Below are 13,969 nucleotides of genomic sequence, written 5' to 3' on the forward strand. Positions count from 1 at the left end.
TTAAATAAATAAAGACTATGGATTCCCTCTCAAAAAAAAAAAAAATACCACTAACTCTTTTCTAAATATCGAAAAGTTTGTCGCGTGATAGATTTATATAGTTTCTTATACTTCAAATATTAATTGATTAAAATCGATATCTTCTGAAAAAATCGAAAAAATATTGATAATTTAAGATATACTTCATCCGTCCACCAAAGAATTTTCTATCTTTCTTTTTTGGAACGTCCACAAAAAATTTTTATATCTATTTTTGAACTATACCCCACAACTTATAATTACTCTTACTTTCATTTTTTCACAACTCCACTTCTTTCTAAAAAGTTCTTTCGAGGACGGAGGACGTACCTTAGTATTTAACGTATTATTTTTAAATGAATATTTACACATTCTTATTATCTATGTAAACCTGATGTCATACATACGTAGAAATTATACTTTGATTTGTGAAACTTGCGGGCTGAAACTTTATACTATTACAAAGTTTTGAAAAAAAATAATTTTGGAAAAGTTGAAAATTGGTTTCGTGTGTGTGAAAAAAAAATTCGAAACCTTTTAAAATTATACCATCATTTTTTTTTAATTGACAGAAAAAGGGAGGAATTCAGAATTCTGATTAGCGCTCTTAGCTCGATAAGTCAAACTCTCGCTAATCCTCGAATCTATCCCAAAAAATTAAATTAAAAATAGAAATAAAAAAAGCTTAAAAAGGAAAATAGAAAAGTAAAAGGAAAGGCCGAGTTCCTCGATCTGACATACTACTAGTTTTCCTTTTCTAACAGCTTTGACGTAACCAAAAATGGTGACCGCCTTCTCGCTCCGCGCCCCATTATTCCCTCTCTACGCCTTCAATTTCATCTAGGGTTTCTTTGTCACTTGTCTATTCTACTCTGACGCTTTCTCCTAATATAAGCGCTGCCGCGTATGTCGATTGCATTTGTTTCCGTGTATTCTTTGAAACCTTGTTTTTGAGGGAAAAAAACTGAACGAGATGAAGACATCGCTGAAGAAATTGCAAAAATTTGCTTCGCATAGGCACGATAGAAGAGCGCAAAAGCAGCACCAATCCGTGTCTCTAGATGAGCACGCTCGAGCTACTCAGGTACTTTTGTGCTACAGTTTGGTCCCAGAAGAAACAGGAGATAACCAACTTTGTTGTTTTGTTTTTTCCACTTTTGGGTTAATGTGCATTATTTGGTGGGAAATTGCGGGTGGCTGGGGATTTGAGAAATTTATTTGCAGGAGTCGGAGATTTTTGTTGTTTACGACTGTTCTTGCCATAACATTCCAAAATTCGAACTAGATGGATGGAACTTTGACCGGTCAATGATCTAATAAAGTATGCCAACGTGCTCATTAATTTGGAATCACAAGTTAATATCCGCAATCCGAACTATGGTTTTTGTTGCATGTTTTTGAGTTTTACTGACAGTGGTTTTATTTGAGGTATGTGGCTTCTTAAATAGTGAACGAATCAATGGCTTCTTTATTGTCTGTCCATAAATTTCAACAGATTCATTCGAAAACTCAGAAAGCCTTAAGAGGGGGAAAATGGAAAAGAAGGAAGCCGATTCTATGAATTCAGCCTTTTTTAATGTATATAAATTGAGTTTGCTTTTGCTATATACATAGTTTAATAAATGAAGTTTGATTTTTTCCCTTGACGTCTATAGCTTTCCTTCTTTATAGATTATTTGGGGAAAGACTAGATGATTAAACAACAGTAGTAGATTATCAATGTCATCTCTTTAATTGATTAATTTAGGAGAAACCTTAGCAGATGAAGTGTGGGGGCTTCTTCACATTGTCTCTTTCACTAAAGAACTATCATAATTGAGTTATTATATCTGTGAGCACATACGTGAAAATTTACTGATTTTACTCCTGTATCTCCTTTGTTATGTCTGGAATTGGTCACTTACCTTATTTATTTTGCAATAACTATGCAATTGGGTTACTCGTGTCCATGGTGATGTTGTAAGGGTATTATGTGTTTATATTGGTGGTTCATCTGGCCTTGAAATGATATACAGTGTCTTAGATTTATTGGTGGGTATTCTTTTATGTCCTTCGCCAATTTCCTCCCAAAACTTTTTCCGTTGGCTACATTCTTTTATGATTTTCAAATTTTGATGTGAAAATTTGTTGTGTGTTTATCAGGACATGATTGATATGAGAGACTGCTATGATAGGCTACTGTCAGCTGCAGCCGCAACTGCAAACAGTGTATATGGTATCTCAATGATTAGAAGAACACTTTCTATTCTTGATGCTGCACATTGACATGTTACGAATTTGAATCATCCATTAGTCTTTGATTTTGAAACGGTTTGGTTTGTATATAAAAAAAAGGCTCACTGTCTGTATCTAATGCAACCTGGTAAATTTGTGCTACTTTTTATTTAGCATTAGGCACATGGAAGAGCGCTTTAGTAGCACTTTTAGGTCCTTTCAGGGAATTCATCGAATTACCATGTTACCACTTCTCTACTATGCTTCTTTTGTTTCTTGTATACGTTTATAATGTAGAGCACCTGCAATTGAATTTTCTCCTAGAGAGCCAGGTTTTCTTTTCCTTGTGCCATCATTGTCATTTTTTGATTCATCTGTACTTATAGAAAATGCATCTTACTTTCTACCATATATTTTGCCCTAAGCATTTAAACATACATGTTTAACAAAAGTTTTTTTATTCTTATGCACAACCTCAAATAGGTTTTTTATTTTCGTCTCTGTTTCTTTGATTCTGCAATGATAATTGCCTTTTGGCAAAAGGACTAAATTTTTAATAAGTCACTAACTCTGGACATCTACTCTGTGAGGCATGCAATTTCATTATTGTATACTTGGCAACTGTTACCCTGATGGTTTATTAGGGAAATGATTATATTTTTTTTACTGAACTGAAAGAGCATGAAGTTGCATTATTCATAGTTTCGTTAGCACTCCCATTTGTTCATAAGTTCAGTTTCAATCCCTATGTAGACAAGTTCTCGTCCTTGTATGTAAATAGATGATCTCTTTTATGATTTGTTGCTTCATATGTGGTGTTTCCTTGGGAATTTTTAATGTGATAAACTTTGAATAATTTGTCCTCCTTTAGATGTTTTGGTATTCTTTCAGTTATTATAATTTACATAAGCATTTTGTAATTTTCTTTTAACCAACTCCCTGCACTTTCAGAATTTTCAGAATCATTAAGGGAGATGGGTGATTGTCTTCTTGAAAAAACAGCCCTGAATGACGACGAAGAAAGTGGTAAGCATTTCTCCTGCTTGTATATGAAAGATGTTGAGGATAATTGCTGGTCTGTATAATATGTTTGTACTATAAAGTTGTGCATATGTGGGTATTTCTGAAAGAAAACTAATATCCATTGCATATTGGTGTTTATGTCCCCACCTTCAGTTTGAGATGGGACTTGTTCAAATTGTTCCATTTCGCTTCTAGTTGAATGAGTGAGTACAAAGTCTGTTACATATTAGTAGCATCAATTGCATTTCCATTTACTAAATTTGAGTTTTGTTGTGAGAAAATGTAGCAAGCATTATTAGACTGCTAACCTTATTCTACTGAACTAGTTTCATCCTGTGGCAATGCTAGAGGATCTGTCAGATTTCTTTCTTATTGCTGTTTCTTTATAATCATAGTTATGCACTAAATTAGTATGCATGCATACTTTTCCTCGAAATAATTAATAGCCTTTGTTTTTCAGGGAAGGTATTATTAATGCTAGGGAAAAAACAGTTTGAACTTCAGAAACTTATTGATGGTTATGTGAGTTTTAATAACCTATAAATTAGTTCTATTTCCTGAGTTAAGCCTTTCTGTTAATATTTGTCTTGCATTTCAGAGAACACATATATTTCAGACAATCACAATCCCATCAGAGTCTCTTCTAAATGAACTTCGGATTGTAGAGGTATGCCCAAATAGATATTTTGCTGTGGTTTATTCTTTCCTTGTCTCTTTCCCCCTCTTGATATTACTTTCCTCTTAAAATTGTGAATCAATAGCTGCTCTGCCCATTGTTTCGGTTCAGAAATTTTTTAAGTCCAATTCCCTAATAATAATCTTTATATTATGAAATAGAGCATGGATGAATCCCCTGTTCATTATGCTTTGAAAAGTGGACATGCTTTTCTTTTAGATAGCTTAAATAGTATTCAGAGGCTTTCCTTGGATTTCTTCCCTATATTGCTAGAAGCATTCTATTAATACTTAGTTGAGCAATATCTCTTTATCTGCCCTGTACCCGTACGGCCGTACCTGGCTTGTATTTGGCTGCTTATTGTTTGTGACTGGGCCTGGTGACCAGCAGTGTTTAACAATGTAGATTATGTACTGTGGTAATTGTAACATCTAGGCTTAATACATAAAAGGCTCCACTCTCCAGAGTATGCTTATGTTTTTTGCTTTTTGCCTGCAATCCGTGCCTACAGCTGTTTATCTTGGTCCCTTTTCCCTTTTGTGCAGGAGATGAAGAGGCGATGTGATGAAAAAAGGTCCAAACTAACTTCTTTCTTTGTTTTATCTGCTTCAGAGGTTCACTTTTTCAGTCTTCTATTTGATCAATCTGTGAAAACATTATTTTTCAGAGAACTATATGATGATTTGCTGAACAAACAAAAAGAAAAAGCGAGGTTAAGGAACAGTAAAAGCGAACATTTTCATTCTCCTCAGCTTCAAGAAGCCCATGATGAATATGACGAAGAGGCAAATGTTTTTGTCTTTCGCATGAAATCCCTAAAACAAGGGCAATCCCGTAGTTTTCTAACACAGGCATCTAGGCATCATGCTGCACAGGTTATACTTTTTCCCGCATTGTAAGTTCAAGATTTCTGATTCCATACCATAAACTTATTTATGAGTGAGCCTTCACTTTCACAACAGTTGTACTTCTTCAAGAGGGCAGCAAGATCTTTGGAGGCAATTGAGCCACATGTCAGGTTGCTTGCTGAACAGCTACATATTGATTACCATTTTAGCGGACTCCAAGATGATGGACGTGAAATTCTTGATGATGATGATGATGATGATGACGACGATGATGAAAGTGATGGGGATGATGATACCGAAGATGGTTCTGAAATGCATGATGCAGAATTGAGTTTTGACTATGGACAAAATGGTCAACAGCAAGAAGTTCCTGCATCAGAAAACTCAATGGAGGTAACATCTACTGCTGTAAAGTAATCTTTAATAGTCAAAAGAAAGGAATTTTGAATTATCGCATTGCCTTGTTGTACGTGTTTGCTTGGCGGCATGTCCAAAGACTTTACCACTTACTCAATGACTTTACCTTCTGCAGTTGGATAATGCTGATGTGAAGTTCTCTCCTGACCTTAAATTGGGCCCTGCAAAGGTAAGGTTTCTTGTCCTGTGCTAATGCCAATGGCGTAGTCCACCTCCTACTTGACAGCGGCGAGATACTTTGTCTGAATAATACTTAAAATCACATGTGATGCTTTTTTACATTTGATTCTCTAAGTTGTTCTCTCTTTTTTCTTTTTCTTTTTGAACTTTTATCTTAGTTAATGGAGTTAGGAATTGCTTTGCATGAGATTTGAGACATTATTTGTTAATTGTTACTTAAGGAATGGTTTTGTGTTCTGAAACTGTGCAAGTACCTGGTCATCATGAGTTACAGTAGCATACTAATTGCAAATTCTGCAAACAGTGCTTATTCGCATATGTATATCGTGTTTGGAGCTTATAAGTTCCTTAAAAGTGTTTGGTAGAATTGTTAAAGAAAAGAATCTTATGCTGTGCGTTGACATTAATCCAGTAGATTGGGGACATGCACTTGCATCCTCCTTCCTCATGCCATCCAACTTACCCCTATGAAGATTAAATATTAGGATCTTGAGTTGTTCTTAGATAGTTAATGAGATCCTAACTTAGTACCACAGATCTTATTTTGTAGCACCTTTAAATTCTAGTTATGAATTATCCTTATTTATATCTTATAAGTCTCACAATCATATACTCCCCAAGCACTTCAACAATATACTTATAATGAGATCTAACATCTTGTAGACTCTAAAAGCATCTTATAAGCTCTTCAAAACCAGTTTGTCCTAGTGATTTTTAAACAACTTTTTTTTCTTCAAATTAATTAATTAATGATCATAATATGGTAGGAGCTATGATTCATCTTCATATTAAAATTTTGCAGTTACTAATTTTTTTTATTAAAACTTACAGCGGGGCTGGGGGCCTGGGGCAAACATATGCTTTATAAATTTATGATTTTTAACTTCCAGGTGTATGTTGTGTTTGTAAATATCAGGGTAGTTTTCTCTTATTATCCCCTTTACAGAACCTAAATGCCTGAGTAGGCATGTGATAACTGAATGAAGCATGTTAAGTTTTTGGGAGTAAATCCCTATAACTCTGGTTAGTTATAGTAATTATCCCCTTGAATGATTAGAAGAATCTAAAGGCATAAGGTGAATGAATCATGCTAGGGTTCATGCAATTTTTGTGTTTCTGATTATAGCGATAAGGATATCTATTGATTTGGTCCAGAGGAGTTAAGAACTGAAATTCTGAAGACATTTGTTTGGGTCATAAGAAAGATTGTCTTAAGTTCTTGACTGTGGATATGGATGTAGTTCACAAGTTCAATATATGTAAAGATTCATCGTTTTTCAGATAAACATATTTCACACTAAGCAATGAGAATTTAGTTTGCCGCGTGTTCTTTTTCTGTATGCACTTTGAATGCAAGGTCTTCTACTTTTATAGTTCTCTTCATTATTTTTATCAATAACCCAAGATGATGTAGTTCCGTCCATGCAGGAGATCTTACAAGCTCCTCGCCAAAATCCTCTCTCTCTCTCCGCACCTCTCTTTCAGAGAGGGGCCGGAGCGGTCAGCAAATCCGCACCTCTCTTTCCTCAAAGAAAACTTGATTCAGCTGAGCGAACAGCACAGATGGGACCTTCACCATCACGTAAGTTCTCTTCTTATGTACTACCCACTCCAGATGAGACAAAAACTCCAAGATCTGGGAAATTATTTAGTGAAGCTCCTCAAACAAGACTAGCAGACTCCAACCTTCGCCATTCATCTCCCATCAATCAGAACAAGTATGAAAGACTTGGGGAAAAAGATAAATTGTCTGGTCCCATCATCTTAGACACACAATCAGTACTCAAAGAGAGCAACACCACCATAAAAGCTAGTGTCTTGCCCTCTCCATTATCAGAAGGCCTTTCATTTACTCGACTTGATCCAAATTTAGCGTCCAATGCTAAGAAAGCTAAAAGACAAGCGTTCTCTGGCCCATTAACTGGAAAGCCATGGTCAAATAACCCAAAGTTAACAGCCAGTGGTCCCATTGTCTCATCAGCCTTCCCTCCCTCATTTTCTGGATCCTTATTGCGCACCCCGATGCCTCGGCCAACATCAAACCCAAAATTGTCTTCACATGTTTCAACCAATTTTGTGTCCTCGCCTAAGATAAGTGAACTTCATGAGCTTCCTCGACCACCAGCTCATATGGCTGCTACAAGGCACCCAAATCGCTTTGCTCATTCGGGCCCCTTAATATCGAAAAGAAATGAGATGTCTGCTACTCGTGTATCAACATCGTCTATAGCAGCATCCAGACTCCCAACCCCGCCCCAGGGATTATCACGCAGCTACTCAATTCCAGTTGGAGGTTCGATGGAAGCAGCATTGCGCATTCCTCTAAGAGGTTCTCAATTGAAGATGAAAGAAGATAGTTCTTCACCTCCCCCAGCCTTGCCAAATACCCAACCATCATCTAGGTGATTAGCCAGCAAGTCACGTAAAAGGTAATTGTAAATTTATCAGCCCAGCTACATATGCATCTTAATATTGATTGTCAAATAAGGTAAACTTCTAATTAGGTTACAGCAAATTAGCAACAGCTGTTTAGGGCAGAGCATAGGATGCAAATGGTTTCACTCAGCAAACTCTAACCAAGTATTCAAATTCATATCCATTTTTTAATGCTTGTAGTCAGCAATTAACATATCTATTATATATATGTTGGTGTTTTGACAGGAAAATGTATTTACGTGTTTGAATCTCTAATACTAATATAGAAACTAGCTTGGAAATAATAATGGTGTTCTCATATCTGTCTTTGACTAAGTGTGGATGTCTGAAAGAAATATAAGGAGGATTCACAAGAATAAATAGCTGCATAATGAAAAATGTCTACAAGCAGAGAGGAGATTGATGTAATTATCATGCTATAATTAAGTATAAATGTGCCTATAGCTTTAATTATGAGCTGGTGAATAGAAGCATTGAATTGGGATGCTGACTGCTGAGAGCCTTCAGTTTAATGAGCCACAGCTTCGCTTTTTACTTTTTAGTTGGTAAATTTTTGCATGAGTCATCTGATTTGGTTAGTGTGTGAATTGGGTGGATGTCCAGTACTTGTATATTGGAAATTTGATCAGGTTCTGCCATTTGCTATCATATCTCATATTAGACCCATAGACACATGCCAAGTGTATTAAACTATAGCTTGAATACAAACTTGACTTGTATGGTTAAGTGGAATATGATATAAATATTCCAATTGCTACATAATCCACTAGTGGTTCCCTTTTGCTTAATATAGTTCAAATATATCCTCTGGTAGACCTGGGCACTCTTATGTTCACTATTTTCCATTGGGAATCATGGTCCCATTTTTCATATCAAGCATATGATGGACTGCAGAGAATTATATATTTTCAAGACTCAAGTATGAATCAGATTTGCAGGTTTGATTCATAGCATCAACTTATGAAAAATGAAAAGTTTCTGAATCTGTTAGTTATGTATTATGCAATTTTTATTTTGGGAATGTTGTTTTTTTGCTGATGTTTGATTTTGAATTTCAACAGGTGATTTGAAGACGGGGATATAGCTGCAGTGTTCATCCGTCGCACAGACCATGTGAATAGCTTACTAGTTAGTCCTTGAAATTTTGTTAGTCATGTAAAAAGTACCACTAATTTTGTTGAAATTTTGCTTGGTTGTCGAACAAAACTCGTAATTTCGTAACATAATGGATGAGCAGTAACAGATCTTGAAATGAATAAATGGACTCCGTATGAGCAACACAGAAGCTGGTTATCCTTGTATAGAAGAAATTAAATGCGGTTTCTGGGCTTAAAGTTTGTTGAAGGAGATAAGTAGGCCTATGTAAGATTTTATATTTTTTATTCATATATTCATGTGCAGGCAGCTATTTATTGGTTATAATCATGAATTCATGAGCTTCAGAAGCGAGCCTTGGCGGAGAATAACAACTTTCCAACAGGCCCGGTGTAATTTAATTTTTATTACATCTTTTTTGAGATAATTCATTGCCTTTTATATTCATCTATTTTTACTTTTGCATTACCACTTGGTATAATTGTATTTACGTCGGTGTTAATGTACGACTTTCTTTGAGACTACGTGTATATATTTTGTTATTTTTTATTATGAAAATTATAAAAGAATATTAAATTCAAACCAGAATTTTTATTTCTGATAAAAGTAATTCATTGTACAAATAAACTTATCTAATTCCAATTTTAATGGCAAATTTCTCCGATTCGACTGCATCCGTGTATGCCATGGCCGACTTCTATTACTGATGGCTTATGATGAGCTACCTACACAAAAGTGGGAAAATTATCCGCACACAGACAAGAATGAATCCAAGAGTTCAATACCTTTCACAAAAGAGAGTCTTTGGTGCAATTACAAATATATAAATATGAATTTAGATTCGAAATGTTACAAGTCTCATCTCCCATATATCTTCTCTTAATCTGAATGGTCTCCCTAATTTATGGAAAAGAAATTGTCTCACCATTTCGCTAAATTTGCGTTTCCCGTTTTTTCATAATACATTAGATTATTGACAAATGAATGTATTTCACCCACATTCCCTCAATTACCAATCATAAGATCGAAATTAATCTAGTAATAATAACTTTTTTTTATCCTTGTGTATATCAATCTTAATAATTTACTTCCCCTTCCCCCCTTTCATCAAAATTTCATTTTATTTATAATTAATTGAATCCATTCATAATAATCAGCTCGTTGATTTATTAATATTTATCTTATTAACCGTAAATATCCATGAGATTATGGTTTTTCAGGATGTATAAAATTCCTAAATTGCATGTTTGAAGTAAAGAAGCGGTCTCCAGGAGAATCATACAAGACATTCAAGGCCTGGTTCAACTTAGAAATTAGAGTGACATTTTAAAAGTCCTAAAAAATAATTATGCATAATCCATTAGCACCCTCCAACGTCGTATTTCACAAACCCCATCAGCTCAGGCCCTTCTAATCTTGAGTTGTTCATAAAACTGCAACAAAAATATGGACAAGAAACAAAAAAAAAAAAAAAAAAAAAAATCACTCCCAAAAATGAGCATCAATTTCTTGTAGAAGTTCAAACACTTTTAGTATACATGTTGAAAAAACTAGTATCCAACTTTGCATTACCTTTCTTCTGTGAGTTTAGAGAATGAACCAGATGTAGGAATTGTACCACACAAATCATTATTGGACACATCGCTGCATCAAAAAAAGGAACCAACTCTCAATCCAATTATATATATATAACCATGAATTAGGTAGTAAAGAATAAGTTGCAAGAGAAAGGGCTGACAGAATCTTGAGGTTTGCAAGCTTGGTGAGGTCCCTTGGTATCCTCCCTGTGAGTCTATTACCATTTAGACGCCTAAAGACATGGGTGTCTCACAAGGTTAGAAGCAAAACAAAGATGATCACAACACAAGTTGGAAATTGGATTTAAACTTACAAGAACTTGAGATTGGAAAGATTGGACAAAGAAGGAGGGATGGAAGCAGTGAGGTTATTGTGGTATAAATCAAGGCTCACCAGACTCCTCAATTGTCCCAGTTCAGCTGGAATGGGCCCCATCAACTTGTTCATGTACACTTCCCTACCAATAAAATTAATGCATTACCTCCTTTTCCTTCTTAGTTTAAACATTTTAATACTGCACTAATCTCATGAATTACCTCTCAAATTTCTCCTTAACAGATACTGAAGGAAAAAATTAATAATAATGAATGCACTCACAGATACTGGAGCCTCTGGAGCTTCCCCAACTCAGGAACAAGCTTCCCTGAGAGCTTTGCATTTCCAAGATCACTGCCAAATTTAAACATTGTTGAAATGAAAATCCCATGAAGAATGTAAAGCATGAGTACTTACAGCCTAGTGACTCTATTTTGAGCATCACAAGTGACATGAAACCAAGTGCAGGGGTCCACCAAGGTAGGATCCCAGCTTTGTAAAACATTTTCTGGGTCATTCACAGCCCTCCTCAATGCATAAAGAGCATCTCCTAATTCCCACCAAAATATATAAAATCAAAAATCTTCAACCAAATGCACTTAGTGTTGTATAAAGCATGAATCTTTACCTTCTAAATTTGCATATATGGGTGCTATTAAATGAATTAGGAGCAGTAGATGGAGATGGAGAGGAATCCTCAGCGCCATGAATTCTTCAATTTTTCAGAAAAAGATTGGTGTGTTATTATGTTTTTATGTTAGGAAGAAAGAAAGGAATATAAGGGCAGGGAATCTTAATCCATGTTGGGGAATTTATAGAGCCAATAAAAGGGAGTAGTCAATTGTTGAGGCCAACACCACATAGTAGATGTTGGTTCTGTCACTGTGGGGCTCTGTGTCACACACTAGTGTGTGTTTTTTATTTTTTAGTAATTTGCTGGTGGTCTCAACAATCTCAATAGATGGCTATTTGTTTACCAATTTCAAGATTGTGCATATTCTCATTTTGCGTTAATTGGGATTTAACTTTTCAACTTTTTTTCCTATTTGAGCAAAACAATAGGGCCCTTTTTATTGTGGAGGACCAGTGGTTGAAGAATACAAAAGGATCTCTTTCAAAAGAAGCATACTTTATTTAAATATGCATTTTTTTCCTTTTACCAAATTGTGAAAAATGACTAAAGAAAAGGAATCACAGCAGAGAGCTCTGGCAGTTTGCTCCCCATTTTTTCACCCTCAGAATTAATATTCATATTCTTAAATTAATACAGCCGATGGGTAAATTTAGTTTTAACTTTGATTTTGAAGAACAGATCCACTAAATGGATATTATTATGAAATGAAATGAGTGATATGCCATCACTTGGTTTCTGATTCTTTGAATTTTGAATTACTATGAGCATTGAATATCATCTTGCCTGTTCCAATCACTTTCAATTAATCACATATCTAATTTAAGTTTCAAAAAAAAATCACATACCTAATTTACCTGCATTTTTTAGAGGGAGAATTACACCGATAGTGTGTATGCTGGACCCCCGGGGCATTGCTCCCACCCCTAGGATTGTGCCACGTGGTACATCTTTAAAATGAAACAAAAAATTTAAGGTTTAATACTCCCTCCGTCCCACGAAGCATGACACAGTTTCCTTTTTGGTTTGTCCCATGAAGCATGACACGTTTCTAAAAATGGCAAAAAATTCACCATTTATTCACATTTTCACTTTTTCACCTACTACACTTAACACACAAAATACCAATTTCTTAATTCTCGTGCCGAAAAGAAGTGTGTCATGCTTCATGGGACGGATGAAGTAGTATTTTGTGTTACGAACTTTTAACATTTTTTATAAAATGTTCTCAACTTTCGTTTTTTCTTAAAAACTCCAAACTTTCAATATTTTTTATAAAATATCTCACTATACAAAATTCGATGATGAAAATAACTCTTTTTGTCGGTGAAGTCTTGAATTATCAACTTGATAGTGTAGGAGTCATAACTTGGTTGCAATCAATTTGAGAAAAGTTATTTTTCTACTACCTAATATTAGGGTTAAGGTGCAGATAGGCCCCTCAAGTGGAGGCCCTTAGAGCGTTTCAGTCCCCTTACTAACTGTGTGTGCAAATTGGCCCCCGAACTCAAAAAAACGGTGCAGATCGACCCCTCTGACTTAACACCGTTATGGGCCGTTAGTCAAGGGGGCGATCTGCACCGTTTTTTCGGAGTTTAGGGGCTAATCTGCACCTTTTAACTTTTTAATTAATTCATCTCTCTCGCTCAAAATTTGATCGTCGTTGTCGCTGATTCAAGCTCCGGCGAGGCCGGCGGAGGGTGCCGCCCCTTTCTTTCTCTCTTGGGCCCTAAACCTCGGAGCTCGCTCGACTGCACACGCTTAGCGTCAAGGACGAGCCCTAATTCTCCTATTCCGTCGGAAATCGCCGCCGCAATATCCGGTGAACCCGCCTCCTGGCTTCTCTCGATGAGGAGTCGCCTAGCTTTTCTCGATAAGGAGTCGTCTCTTTCTCTCAAATCCGGCGAAATCCGGTGATAAAGGCCGACGATGCCCGTCGCCATCTACACTATCGGCGTGCTGTTGAAGAATGATGCCTTCAAATCAGAGACCATGGCCAACATGATCTCGATCTCGATTGGGGTCACGATCACCGCCTACGGCGAGACGAAGTTCGATTTGTTGGGGGTGATTCTGCAATTGGGGGGCGGTGACGTTCGAGGGAGAATTCGAGTTTCCATTTCGATTATGTGATTTTCGGGAGCAATGACGCCGATTTGGAATTCCCGATTTGGGGCTTGGGAACTTGATTTCGTGATTTTCCTCGTCTGACGGCGATTGACGCCGGAAAAGTTGGTCGGAGAAGATGAGATGTGATTTTTTTAATGAACGGTGTGCAGATTAGCCCCCAAACTCCAAAAAGGAAAAATGTGCAGATTAGCCCCTGAACTCCAAAAAAATGGTGCAGATCGCCCCCTCTGACTAACGGCCCATAACGGTGTTAAGTCAGAAGGGGCGATCTGCACCATTTTTTTGAGTTCGAGGGCCAATCTGCACACACAGTTAGTAAGAGGACTGAAATGCTCTAAGGGCCTTCACTTGAGGGGCATATCTGCACCTTAACCCCTAATTTTATATAACAGAATATTTTATAAAAAA

General features: G+C 36.2%; 2 protein-coding genes across 10 annotated transcripts; one reads left to right on the forward strand and one right to left on the reverse strand.

The window, feature by feature from the left end:
• The first annotated feature begins 610 nt into the window (after positions 1 to 610).
• Positions 611 to 9,072, forward strand: LOC130991180 (uncharacterized protein At2g33490-like). Of its 7 annotated transcripts, XR_009091094.1 has the most exons (12): positions 733 to 1,102; positions 2,161 to 2,233; positions 3,184 to 3,258; positions 3,716 to 3,777; positions 3,854 to 3,922; positions 4,477 to 4,505; positions 4,599 to 4,806; positions 4,894 to 5,172; positions 5,312 to 5,365; positions 6,805 to 7,805; positions 8,707 to 8,750; positions 8,874 to 9,072. XR_009091094.1 is itself a non-coding variant. In XM_057915264.1 (11 exons), the coding sequence occupies exons 1-10, from the start codon at positions 992 to 994 to the stop codon at positions 7,780 to 7,782; spliced, it is 1,938 nt and encodes a 645-aa protein (XP_057771247.1). In that variant the 5' UTR covers positions 611 to 991; the 3' UTR covers positions 7,783 to 7,805; positions 8,874 to 9,072. The 7 variants fall into 7 exon arrangements, 5 of the variants coding, with proteins under 5 accessions (XP_057771247.1, XP_057771248.1, XP_057771251.1 ...); XM_057915264.1 differs by lacking the exon at positions 8,707 to 8,750 and having other exon boundaries at positions 611 to 1,102; XR_009091093.1 differs by having other exon boundaries at positions 6,805 to 8,750.
• A 406-nt stretch (positions 9,073 to 9,478) lies between these two features.
• On the reverse strand, positions 9,479 to 11,632 carry LOC130991181 (leucine-rich repeat protein 1-like). Of its 3 annotated transcripts, none has more exons than XM_057915272.1 (7): positions 11,429 to 11,632; positions 11,218 to 11,350; positions 11,083 to 11,154; positions 10,799 to 10,942; positions 10,646 to 10,717; positions 10,480 to 10,551; positions 9,479 to 9,632 (listed from the first exon to the last, which is right to left on the reverse strand). In XM_057915272.1, the coding sequence occupies exons 1-7, from the start codon at positions 11,505 to 11,507 to the stop codon at positions 9,629 to 9,631; spliced, it is 576 nt and encodes a 191-aa protein (XP_057771255.1). In that variant the 5' UTR covers positions 11,508 to 11,632; the 3' UTR covers positions 9,479 to 9,628. The 3 variants fall into 3 exon arrangements, with proteins under 3 accessions (XP_057771255.1, XP_057771254.1, XP_057771256.1); XM_057915271.1 differs by lacking the exon at positions 9,479 to 9,632 and adding an exon at positions 10,120 to 10,340 and having other exon boundaries at positions 11,429 to 11,628; XM_057915273.1 differs by lacking the exons at positions 9,479 to 9,632; positions 11,429 to 11,632 and adding an exon at positions 10,120 to 10,340 and having other exon boundaries at positions 10,799 to 10,937; positions 11,218 to 11,356.
• Between the last annotated feature and the right edge of the window lie 2,337 nt (positions 11,633 to 13,969).

Source organism: Salvia miltiorrhiza, chromosome 7 (assembly GCF_028751815.1).
Source record: "Salvia miltiorrhiza cultivar Shanhuang (shh) chromosome 7, IMPLAD_Smil_shh, whole genome shotgun sequence".
Lineage (NCBI taxonomy): Eukaryota > Viridiplantae > Streptophyta > Magnoliopsida > Lamiales > Lamiaceae > Salvia > Salvia miltiorrhiza.